This window comes from Danio rerio, chromosome 7, assembly GCF_052040795.2.
Source record: "Danio rerio strain M-AB ecotype USA chromosome 7, GRCz13ab, whole genome shotgun sequence".
NCBI lineage: Eukaryota > Metazoa > Chordata > Actinopteri > Cypriniformes > Danionidae > Danio > Danio rerio.
The window spans coordinates 26501291-26514491 of record NC_141027.1 but is presented as its reverse complement, the minus strand read 5'-3'; the positions used below and the strand labels follow the sequence as shown (position 1 = coordinate 26514491).

Genomic DNA, 13201 nt, shown 5'->3' with positions numbered 1-13201 from the left:
CTAGTTAATGCAAAAAAGTGTAAATTTTCTCATTATATACTCGTCTTTAATTGGTTTCAGTCTTATTTGAGGTTACTTCTTCTGTAGAACACAAAATACATTGTTTTAAAAAATGCTACAAACCTGTAACCATTGGCTTCAATGAAAAAACAAATGCAGTAGAAGTTAATGGTTAAAGCTTGTCAGCATTTTTCAAAATATTTTCTTTTGTCTTCAACACAAAAAGAAAAGCATACAGGTTTGTGACAGTGAATTCTTAGAAAATGACAGAGCTTTGCTTCTAAAGTGATACATAACACGCACCATCGTTTAAGATGTAGGTGTCATGTAGCACTTAAAATCTTAAGTCAAAGATCCACTTTTAATACTGTTTTTAGAGTGTAGTACATACAATTTCTTTGCAAACTTTTTCTTTACTAGCTTGAATGTTTCATTCATAAAGATATTTAATTGGTAACACTTTATAATAACGACACACTATGAACCATTTATTAAGCATTAACAAGCAGTGAATTCATTATTTGTTAAGCATTAGCTCTACATTAATAAACGTTAGTAAGCAGTTTATAACTGCAGCTACAAATGCTTTGTTCTTGACTTACAACTACATTTATAATGTGCTTTCATATCTTGTTAGTGATTTATTTTTCATTACTAAATTAAGTATTGCATTATTTACATACCAGTTATATAAGCATAGTTGGTTGTTTTTTAGGATCGTTCAGAATGTGTTAGTAAATGATTAATAAACTATTCAAATTAACATTTATAATTCTTATTATTCAGGCATTATAGTATGTTAATAAATGCTTTATTAACTCAACTTCACCTAGTTTTGTGATCTAATCTAAAGTGAGGACTATTTATGCTTTATAAATCCCTTATAAATGACAATTAAAGGCTCAGTTAAATTCTAAACAGGAAAATGAACGTAAACGACTTTATTCGTTCCAGTTCGTTTAAAGATACACAAATGAAACTGTCAAATAAATTTTTTTTGCAACCTTATCTAAAATAAAATTACTGTACAGTTTAAACATTGCATCCTATTATATTGTTAAATTGTTGTTTTATCCAATCTTTAAAAGAAGCCATGCACACTAACAACAGGAAATCCGATATGCAGATTTCTGAAATATATAAAATATCTGACCATGTCTATATGTATTTGTTATTGTAATGGTAGAAAAATTATATATTATTTACCATTTTCTTGCATATACAGTTGAAGTCAAAATTATTAGCCCCCCTTTGATTTTTTTTTCTTTTTTAAATATTTCCAAAATGATGTTGAACAGAGCAAGGACATTTTCACAGGATGTCTGATAATAATTTTTCTTCTAGAGAAAGTCTTATTTGTTTTATTTTGCCTTGAATAAAAGCAGTTTTCTAAAGACAATTTTAAGGACAAAATTATTAGTCCCTTTAGGCTATTTTTTTTCGATAGTCTACAGAACAAACCATCATCATACAATATCTTACCTAATTACTCTAACCTAGTTAACCTAATTAACACAGTTAAGACTTTAAATGTCAGTTGAAGCTGTATAAAATTGTCTTGGAAAAACATCTTGTCAGATATTATTTACTGTCATCATGGCAAAGATAAAATAAATCAGTTATTAGAAATGAGTTATTCAAACTATTATGATTAGAAATGTTCTAGGAAAATCTCTCCGTTAAACAGAAATTGGAAAAAAAAAATCAGGGGGGCTAATAATTCTGACTTCAACAGTAGGTACATGTATGACATTTTTATTACCATTTATGATGTTATATTCAAAGAAAAGTAAGAAAGAATAAGAAATGTAAAGTAGTTTGACATTAGTTTGCTTTTGTAAAAACTAAAAATAATAAAGCACCATTCTTTCAGTATAGTATCAGAAATGTGTTTATTGCCATGCAAGTTAAAAGGTAGCCTACTGTAAATAAGAAATTTTTGGATGATTTGGTATGCATAGAACATGAAACAAGTAACAAGGTTTTTGTGCTTCTCATAGATATACTTTAATTCTTAGTTCAAATGCAGTGCCCAACATTTGAACACTTCATAGCTAAGGCCTACTTCAAAGGTTACAACTGTTTAATTTCCACTATGCTTAAAGGTTACATTTTTATAGACTAAAATATAGGCCAGTTTCGTGTGGAGTAGTAGGCTGCTGAAATGGTACACTGACAAGTATAGGCCTACTTGTAGCCTACATGGGATGTTATAACCCTTCTTACTGCATGAAGTAGGCATACAGTTAAACAATCAAATTGTTGAAATTTACCTACCAAAAATGTTGCGTTCAAACTGTACCCTAAAGTATAAATCTGTTCCTCCGGATTGATGTGAGAAAGCATTATCAGGCAATGCATCTATATGTGCAGGCTAATGTTATTAAGATAATTTGAGCGCCCCCTGGTGGAATGCTTAATCATTTTGCTGAACAAATATTGCTGAACAGCTATTAAACAATTGAATTGACAAGTTCACATACGCAATTATTACTAATTCAACATTTGCGTGTCAGATACATATAATATTTATGACAAACATAAATTTTGTTGTTGGTTTATTCCTCTATAGGTCTACATTTAGTTAATAGGCTAATTTAGCATATCGTGATAACATTGTTAGCCTTAACTGATTTTTAGTACATATAAATTTAATGTAGTATTAATGTTAAAAGGGCATCCATCGCATAAAAAATATAATAATAATAATAAAACATATGCCAATCAGGCCCTAAGCCCTAAGGATAGTGAGTGATGACTAATTATGTACTGTTGTTGTTTGCTATTGTGTTATATTTGTGAAATGAGCCAAATTTGTGGGCTTGATTACAGTACCTCAGTTAAATAGCACAATTTGATTGGTCAGATGTGCTGGAATGTCTGAAAAGCACATGGTAGCCTGTACATCAGTACCTGGCCTAATACAAGCAGGTGTAATGCAAGCATTTCAAGTTAAAATAAATAGGCTATTTGTCTAACATCTGTTCTTGGGTTCGATTAATTTTACACAATGATACGTATGATTCTTCATTCTAGTTTTTATAGCAATTTTTTATCAATTATTTACACATCCTCCGCTTGTTCTAAACCTGTGAGTTTCTTAGTTCTGTAAGCTGACTAACATTAAGGTGGATGTACTAAAGAATTGTTGGGGAGAAACATTTTAGTTCCATAATTTTTTACATTTCTTCTATAGATGTCCATTACTGCTTGTTTTCCAACATTCTTCAGAATAACATGTTTTTGTTTAGAAGGAGGGAAGAAATTAATAAAGGTTTAGAACCACTTGAGTATGTGGAAATTTTTCGGTTAACTATGCCTTTAAGGTATTTTAAAGCATTCTTAAAGTGTTTTAATTTGTGTCTATTGTTGGAATATTGAATCAATTGCATGCGTGTTCAAGAAAAAAGGTCAGAAGAGGCCTTTATGTAATGTCAAAAATTGTAACAATTTATTGGATACAAACGAATAATCCGATTTACAGAATTCTGTTATCCTCAATGCAATGCAAAAGTTACATTCAGGAGGTGTGCAACAACTTTCATTTCCTGACTTCAGCTTATATAGCTGATATTAACAGGTGGAGTTTCGTGGAATTTGTCACTTTTCAATCATTCTCCAGTCCTCTATTGGCCGCACCTCAGACTTAAGTCCTCTTTTTCTATAAATTTTCTGCACAACATTAAAAGCATAAGACTTTCTGTGTTTTGTGTTTTAACACCTTTCTGCTGACAGGAAGTTTCTGCAGAGCTGAATTAAATTTTGGACCAGCATTTATCTACTTCTGCAAAAATACTTCATTAATATGCAAAACATCAGACTCGAGAAAAACTTTAGTTATTAGTGACCCTTAAATGACCGATACAAATAACTGTTTAATTAAAAGTAAAAAAAAAAAATATATATATATATATATATATATATATATATATATATATATATATATATATATATATATATATATATATATATATATATATATTTTTTTTTTTTTTTTTATTGGATGTTTTAATGTTTTGAATTCCAAACCTTTAAAAAATAAATGTTTGTTCATAAGTTAGTGATATCTTTAGCAATCAGACAGACTGTCTGTTTTTAAATAACTCCACATTTAATAAAACATCTATCAAAGAAAGGATTTTAATTTAGTTGAATTTGGATTACTTTAGCGCAAAGTAGGTAAAAATGTGCTTCACCTGCTGTCCCAATATATCTGAAAACAGCTGTTGAATAAAAAAGAGGTTCTTACAATTTTAAAACATCTGTTGTAGTTTCTGTATTTGCACACTGGAGATAAAAAAGCTATTTGTGCATGCGTTTAGTGTAACCCTCTCTATAACTGTGCTTCCCAACCCTGTTCCTGGAGGCACACCAACAATGCATATTTTGGATATCTCCCTTATGTGAACCCTTAACTTTATGTTTTAGAGTCTCTTCTTGTTCTGAAGTGTCTTGACAGGCGTGTTCGATTAGTAAGAGGTTGAAAATGTGTACTATTGGAGTGCCTTCAGGAACAGGGTTGGGAAACACTGCTATATACAATAATGGGTCATTTAACCTAAATTATTTCAATTAAAAAAATCTGGGTTACATTTATTTATTTGTTTATTCCTAATTCAATAAAATAAGTTCCTAAATGCTGGCGTGGTTGGTTTCATAGAACATTCTCTTTATCTTTAAGTTGTTTTAAAATAAAAATAAATAAATAAATAAGAAAATAAATTAAAAAACAAACAAATAAATACAGTAGAAAATAAACAAAAAATTAAACAAATAAAAAATTAAGAAAATATACAAACAAACAAGAAAATAAATAAGTAAATAAATAATAAGAAAATAAATTAACAAACAAACAAATAAATATGTTAGAAAATAAACAAACAAACTAATAAATCCCTGCAGCGTTTTGGGAAAGGTTAGTTTTTGGATGCAAAAAAGTAAAATTCGGTCATTTAACATTATTTATTTTCCGCTAGCCTGCATAGTGACAGCACTGTCAAAAGCTTATCTCCTTCATGCGCCCCTATTTTAACGAGTCTTCCTGTGGACTTTAGAGCAGTGGATATTAGGGCAGTGCTTTTCTGCGCTGCTGAAGACTTTAGCACGGCCATTAGGGATTTGGCACCCTGTCTATTATTCGCTTGACTGTGGGTCATTATTGCCGGACAACTGCTGAAAGAGAGATCGTGGCGTGCTTCAGTGGAGTGTGCCCGTCCCGTAGGTGAACAGAACAATGTGGAGGGCTGGAGAAAGGGGATGGTGTGGAGGAAGGGGAGGGACACTGGGAGATAATAGTAGTTCTCCCACTGTGAAAACACTTAAAAACTTAAGATTTCTTGGCTATTGTTGCACGTTACCATCCTCCAATTCCATCCTCCGTCTTTGTTGGGGTAGAGGGTAGGGATATATCTTGTTTTTGTTTGCACCTGGGATTTAATGGCTATTAAAAAGTTTTCAGTTTCCTTTTTTTATAGGCTACATTTAATTCCATATTTTCTTTAAGCTTAAGGGCCGAATTAAGCAGATAATCATTTGAATGGTGTCTACAGAAATATAGCCAGTGTTGTTGGGGGTAAGGCATAATATTACTTTTCTAAGTAAGGAGTAAGGTAACGCATTACTTAAAAAAAACTCGATTAACTAGACCTATAGTAACTCGAGTTACTTTTTAGTTTATTTAATTATCTTTTAAATAAATAACTGAACTAAAATTGGTCACAATGAATTACGCAGTCAATTGGAGGATGTGTTATTTATTTCGAACGCATTAAAAAAAGGAAAATGGGATTATCTCAATGGACAGTAATTTTACTTAAATACACTGTAAAAAGTCCTGGTTGCCTTAAATTTTTAGGTTGAATCAAATTATTTTGTACTTTATGCTAAACTGACTCAAAACAGCTTGCTCAACTTCTAAAATTAAGTTAGAACAATATTAACTTAATAAGTTCCATGAAATAAAAACACATGTCTGATTATAATTGAGCATATTTTTTGCAGAGTAGTACAACATAGCAAACACTGCTTTAAACTTTTAACAATCATGTATATATGGCATATATATAGCTCTAGGTTAGGAAGTTCTCGGATAAAATTATATTTTAAAATTGGTTTAAGTTATACAGTGTGTTGTTTATTGCACTCCTCTATTTAAAAAGAAAGTAAGAAAAAAAAAGTTCTGTAAGAGGTCCAGCCTTAGCCAGGTATAAAAAGTAACGTAAAATTAAGTGTATTACTTACCATAAAAAGTAATGCAACTAGTTACTTTTTGGGGAGTAACTCAATATTGTATTGCAGTACTTTGTGAACTTTCCCAACACTGAATATAATAATATATTAAAAAGAAATATAAACTATTTTATTTTATTGATTAACTTTCATGTGTCTAAAGTGACGGCCACTTTTTGTTCTGTGTCACTAAATAAATCATTGGATTTACCTTACCTTAAATTTTTTTAAGGTAAGTGGTTGCAAACAATTTATGTGAGCTGAATTTAAACAAACATGACGGAATTGTGTAAAAATTCAGCCACTATAAAATGTTTGCAACCACTTATCTTAAAAACTGTTAATTCAATTAATGTTTTTCATGCAGTGTACCACAGGTGCGTCATATATTATCATATATTATCATATATATATATATATATATATATATATATATATATATATATATATATATATATATATATATATATATATATATAGGCCTATATATATATATATATATATATATATATATATATATATATATATATATATATATATATATATATATATATATATATTTATATATATTACAGTTTAAGGGTTAACAGGAAAGAAAATGTTCCTAGAAATGTTTGTCAGCTGAATCAAATGCGTGTAACATTTTGTGACAGCGAGTCACCAGTGAAGTGAAACTTTTGAACCCTGAGCCTCATCTCAGTGCACCAGCACTATGTGTGGAACGTGGGATCTGCGCTATTTAACAGGCCAAACCCGAGACTGTGGGAATTTGTGCTGCAGAAAGCACCCGTGTATTGTCATGGTAATTTGGGTGGGTGGAGGTTTGAGGGGGCGCATGGGTACATGTTAAACGAGGTTAAGTGAGCCTGTGTACTTTCTGCTTCCACCGAGACCACGCCACCACAACCCAAACGTGCACACTCGTGGGAAACTTTCTGAACTAGTTTCATACTGGTGGAGAATAATGACGGCCTCCAACATGGGCAATGGTCCGGAGAAGAATTTCAACGCAAAAGAGGAGCGAAAGGTAATGTCACATTTGCGGCATTTTGTGCGGTTTGATGATGACTGTGCGAACTTTAGCGAAATATTCAACTTTATTTTATGTATCCATGATAAAAGCATAAATAAACATCACATGGCGATTTATTAAATTAGCTTTTACGTTCAAGTTTTCATTCTTGTGACGGTGTGAAATGTGAATATCTTCTGTTTAAATTAGAAATGTAAAATATCCGAAGTATCAATACACTCTTCAAACTTATGGTTCTACGACAGAGTTTTTGCAGTAGCAAATTGCAGTTGCAATTCGGGCTCCTTGAAGAACCTTTTAGTGAAAGTTATTAAAAGTTTCTTAGTGTGAATCCTATTAATAAGTGAAATACATTTTAAAACTCCAAACAACATTTTAGAGACAACCCTGTAAAAGTTTGTTCATAACCATCAGTGCTCATAGAGAAACTTTATCACTTGATATATTTCATAAACAACTCAATACAACAAAACAGCACAATACAATTTGCCTAGCATGTTTTGTTACCTCAACTAATCCATTTTAAATGATCTGCATTGATTAAATTAATAATTTTAAAAGATAGTTTGCCCTCCCAAAATGCTAAATATGTCATAGTTTGTCATCGCATTATTTTTTTTTGTCATATATTGAAGGTTGTAAGTAACCATTTTTTGGTCCCAAATGACTTCGAAGATTTTTTTTATATTGTGGAAGTAAACCAGAAACAGTGGGGTTAGCCACAGTCCTAAAATATCTGTATGTCTTTATAAGTCTGGAACAATTTGAGCATGATTTAATGATGACATAAATTATGACAGAATTGTGATTTCTGTGTGAACTATCCCTTTAAATAACTATGACACCACCACCACCACTACTACTGACTTAACTCTGCACTCCTTATTGTCATCGATGGTTTCATGAACAACTTTTTACATCAAAAGAACTTTTTCATTCTACAGAAGTTTCTTTAGATAACTAAAATCTTTTTTTTTTCCACAGAAATAACTGTGGAACTTTTCACTGTAGCAGCATGTGAAACTGTTCTAGAAACCTTTGTTTTTAACAATGTCAGAGTAACTGCAGTAAGCTTCAGGCAAGACTTTACATTAGTTGTTAAACAATGACATGAATATGACCTCATTTGGGATGTCTAACGACTGTTTCACTCTTTAGATATATGCATTACTGAACTGGCTTGTGTATTGTAAGTCTTGGTATAGTCAAACCTGGGAGCAAATGAATCCCTTGAGGATATCTTATGAATAGTTCACATGCTTTCTATCATTTTAGCTGCGGAAACCATTGATAGAGAAGAAACGCAGAGAGAGGATAAACTCGAGCCTTGAGCAGCTGAAGGGTATAATGGTGGATGCCTACAATTTGGACGTAAGTGAACTACATGAATAAACACATTGTATACATACAGTCAAGATCCAAATTATTCATACCCGTGGTAAATTCTGACTTAAAGTTATTTAAGGGATTGTACATCGTTACTTTTTACTCTTGTACAAGTAACTTTTATTCAACCAGCTATTTATTGTTTGACCGGAAATAACAGACCTCTCCCGAAAGATAATAAAGACAATGTACAAGAGTCATCATTGTGGGGAAAATATTTCTTCTGTAACTTTACCTCAGAATTTGCATGAGGTATTTTGATCATTTGTTTATTTCATTGCACCAATATAATATATGTCTCTTCAATATTTCAACATTTTTATGAAAATAAATCATAATTTGAATTCCCACAGCAATCTAAACTGGAGAAAGCTGATGTTCTGGAGATCACAGTTCAGCACATGGAGAATCTTCAAAGAGGTCATGGACAGGGTTAGACATTCTGTGCATCATATCTTTACTTTTCTCACACATATTAAGCTACGGTTATTTCATGTTCACTACCGGTCGAAAATGTTTTAAAATAAGCTTCTCCTGCTCACCAAGGCTGCATTTGTTTATTCAAAAATACAGTACAAATGGTAAAATTGTGAAATGTTATTGCACTATAAAATAACTCCTTAAAAGTAGTTTATGATTTAATTTAATAATTTATTCAAGTGATTTTAATGATAAATTTTAAGATTCATTACTCCAGTCTTCAGAGTCACATGACCCTTCAGAAATCACTCTAATATTAACATTTTAATTCATAATTCACTAATATTAACATGTTAACTCTAATATTATTATAAATTTAATACTTATAAAAGCAATAATCATTTAATTTGAAGTGCATACAATAAGAAAGCAGTTATTTAACATTTTATTAAATATTTAACAACTTTTAACAACCTTGATGAACAGAATAATTTTCTTTAAAAAAAACTGACCCCAAAGCTTTGCCCGGTTGTGTGTATGTTTATGTATTTACATATTTTTAATGAGACTGAAGTTTGCTTGTTTTTCAGTTAACTTTAATAAACGTAGTGGAAGCAGGATTATTATAGTTAACTAAAATTTTTAAAGTGTATTTAACTACCTTTAAACATGTATATATGCTATTTTTAATCAAGGAACTCTGTTATATTAGAATGAGGATAAAGACATTTATAACGTCATTTTTTAAATTTCAAATAAATGCTCTTACTTTTGACCAAGTTTTTATCAAAGAATCCTAATATCGGGGTCTCTTGAAATTCGTAAGCTAAATTTCAGGCATTTTAAACTCCTAAATTCACTGAAATATTGTTGTAGGTCTTAAATCACTTTTAACAGGTCCTAATTTTCCTATGTCCATGTAAAAGCTATCCAATCGGACAAAAACTCATCCAATCAACAGCAATACAAAAGTTTATTTACCAATATGGTTTAATTATCTTCCTTACAATAACATTTGTTTTAATGAGTTTTAATGTTTTTTCTGGGCCATTAAAAAAAATCCTTAGCATCAAACCTTGTGTAAATCTGAAACGTCATTCATAATGTCTTAAAAAGTCATTTTGTACTTGCAAGTTACATTTGAATTGATGAACCTCTTAGAAGCCCTGTAAAAGGTAAAAGGAATCACGGTTTCCCACAATACTAAATAAATAAGAAAATCTAAATTGATACTGAAAAGAATTATTAATATTGAGTACTAGTTGATCATAACAACACAGCAAGTCAGCTCACGTAACACTGAAAATGTAAGTTATGATGCTATAACTTAAGCTATAAATTAAGTCATTAAGTCATTCACAAATAATAAATGAAAATCAAAACTTTATTCAATAAATATTTGTATTAACTTATTCTTTCATTCATTGATTGCTTAGTTTCTTTATTCTGGGGTCGCCACAGTGGAATGAACCACCAACTTATCCAGCATATGTTTTACGCAGCGTATGCCTTTCCAACTGCTAACTATCAATAGGAAACACACATTTACGCACATACACTACACACAATTTAGTTTATTCAGTTCACCTATACTGCATGTCTTTGGACTTGGGGAAACCAGAGCACCCAGTGGAAATTTACACAAACATGGGGAGAACATGCAAACTCCACGCAGAAATGTCAACTGATCCTGCTGAGGCTCGAACCAGCCAAATCAGAACAGGCTTCTTCTACTTCATCAAAAAATAAAAATGGTAGATCCCACACTTCATGTTTATATTTTTATAACTTTTCAGGTGGAAGCAACAGTCCCGGCACTGGTTTTGAGTCTCGCCAGAGGTACAGCAGCGGCTACATCCAGTGCATGCATGAGGTGCACAACCTCCTTCTGAGCTGCCCTGGGATGGACAAGACTTTAGGTGCCCGTCTTCTAAACCACCTGCTCAAATCTCTACCTCACATCAGCACCGAACCCAGCGGTACAAGCTCCGCCGGGACGTCCAGCCCTCTCCCTCTGTCCCCGACCCAGTCCCCAATAAACCTGCCCAGCTCCTTACAGCCCCATGCTCTCCACCTGTCTCCATCTCCACCCTCCAGCCCTACTCACTCCCTGGTCAGGCCCCGTGAACAGTCCTCTCCACCCAGCTCTCCTTCTCCTCAGTCTCCGGCTTCCCTTCCCCCTTTCTTTCCCGGGGTCGATCCTTCCATGTGGAGGCCCTGGTGAATGAATGCAGCCCTGCCCTCCCCCCTGTTTGGCCTCCTCTTGCCCTTCCTGGCCTGATAGTTTCCATTGCATTTGATCTCCTGGGAGGCTGGAGTGCTTTCCATTCAGTGGGGTGCATCGTATCGGGTTACAGTGGGTCCCACCGGGTCGTGCGCTATCATTTAAAGCACTGCTTGGAAGCAAATGATGCTGTTTTGCATGAGGGCATGAACACAGATGACACCAAAGCTGCCCTACATGACTATGTAGTAGATGATCACTTGTTTAGATGCCTTACTTTTTGCTTTTTTTAACAATAGTTTTACTAGGTGAGTTTTTTTTTGGATTATGCATGTTTCTTCACACTGAATGCAAAACACTAATAGCGATTCAGAATTTGACACGATTGTTTGTGAAAAATACTCCATACTTGTATATTACAAGAAGAGTCTGACTAGTACCTCATATTGAAGCTGGTTTTCTTTATTAAAAAATAATAAATTCAAGCTGGGTGTTGATTTTGTACTCTCAAAATGTTTGAAAATGATGATGATGATGAATAAATAATAATAATAAAATAACTAATGAGCTTCTTGCTTCTTTTTTATTTTACAAAGCTGTAATTTACTTCTAAATTAACTTCTAAATGACAAGTTAATGCATCAAACCATACAAATAAATAAATTTATATGTACAGTGCTCAGCATAATTGAGTACAGCCCATTTTGAAAATTAATATTTGTATCAATTTCTCAGTGAATATAGGCAATGTATTTTGGTGCATTTAAACAAAACCGATTTATTAAACAGTTATATTTAATAAAATTATATTTTATTCACCAAACATATTTAGAAATTGAAAGATAATACAATTAAATTAAAGCGAAATATTGCAAAAACAAATTACAGCCTTCAAATTTTCAACTAATTTTTTTTTTGTTTCTCTTGATTTTTCCTCTTTTTAAATTTGGGTGTACTAGCTTTTGGACCAGTATCATCAGTTATTTTGTTACTTAAGCTCCAGATTTGGCTTCAGTACTGACTAATCTAATGTATATGCACAAATATAATATTGTAAAGCTTCCTATTAAACATATGAATTTAAAAGGGGGATTTGTGAGGGGTGTACTTATATATGCTGAGCACTGTACATATTAGATGCTGTTATTCACTATGTATATTACACAATTTTAATTTGCTATTATATTTTACATTTTTAATTTGCTAAGAACTTGTGTTTATTACATAATATTAACAGATGTGTAAGTACATTTTGAACTGAACATTAACCGGTTAAACATATGTTGCCTACATCAGAAAGACTTTTCTTTCATTCTCAAGTTAACAAAAGAACCGTTTTCGGAAATCATTACCAATGCGTCACTCAGATTTGAATTATTTTGTACACCTTATGCCTCATAAACTAGTTGATCTAGCATATTTTATACAATAATAAACCAACATTCCATCTTGAATTAAATAATGTTCGCACTTTTTTAGTTGCTAATTTATTAGTGGATATTTTAACAGGCTAAAGAGCTGAAGATCAGTAACACATAAATCAGAAGATCTGTTTAACTAATTACCCGAATTATAGCAAATAATGTGCTACCAAAATGCGAGGAAATTATGTTATTACTTAAAACAGCCACTAGATGTCATCAATCACACGCCAAGTCACACTGTAGCCACATGCTAAACTAATCAAAATGACTGCCCCCTAATGGATATAACATAGCTTCTGTTTTCTACAAAAGAAAGATGTCTGTAAAAATAAATAGACCCTATTTATTTAGTAATGTCGTCAAGTTTACTTTCCAGTTGTTTAAAACGCAACATTCCACGTTTAATCCTGATTGTTTTTTCCTTTTCATTGTAGGTATTTGTGAACTTTAATAGCAATTTTAACTGAAAAAACAAAGTGATTAGCG

The 13201-nt window shown here is 32.0% G+C and overlaps 1 protein-coding gene across 2 annotated transcripts; it reads left to right on the top strand.

The window, feature by feature from the left end:
- Positions 1 to 7096: 7096 nt before the first annotated feature.
- On the top strand, positions 7097 to 11855 carry her8a (hairy-related 8a). Of its 2 annotated transcripts, none has more exons than NM_199624.4 (4): positions 7097 to 7255; positions 8537 to 8632; positions 9001 to 9079; positions 10864 to 11855. In NM_199624.4, exons 1-4 carry the CDS (start codon positions 7193 to 7195, stop codon positions 11289 to 11291), a joined length of 666 nt encoding a protein of 221 aa, NP_955918.4. In that variant the 5' UTR covers positions 7097 to 7192; the 3' UTR covers positions 11292 to 11855. The 2 variants fall into 2 exon arrangements, with proteins under 2 accessions (NP_955918.4, XP_087114953.1); XM_087258827.1 differs by having other exon boundaries at positions 7099 to 7255; positions 9001 to 9067; positions 10864 to 11851.
- Positions 11856 to 13201: the final 1346 nt, after the last annotated feature.

Excerpts from the sequence above, each read along its gene's own strand:
- her8a (NM_199624.4), top strand. The coding sequence starts at position 7,193 with ATGACGGCCTCCAACATGGGCAATGGTCCGGAGAAGAATTTCAACGCA. Across the intron at positions 8,633-9,000 it reads TGGATGCCTACAATTTGGAC|CAATCTAAACTGGAGAAAGC; the intron begins GTAAGTGAACTA and ends GAATTCCCACAG. Across the intron at positions 9,080-10,863 it reads TCAAAGAGGTCATGGACAGG|GTGGAAGCAACAGTCCCGGC; the intron begins GTTAGACATTCT and ends ATAACTTTTCAG.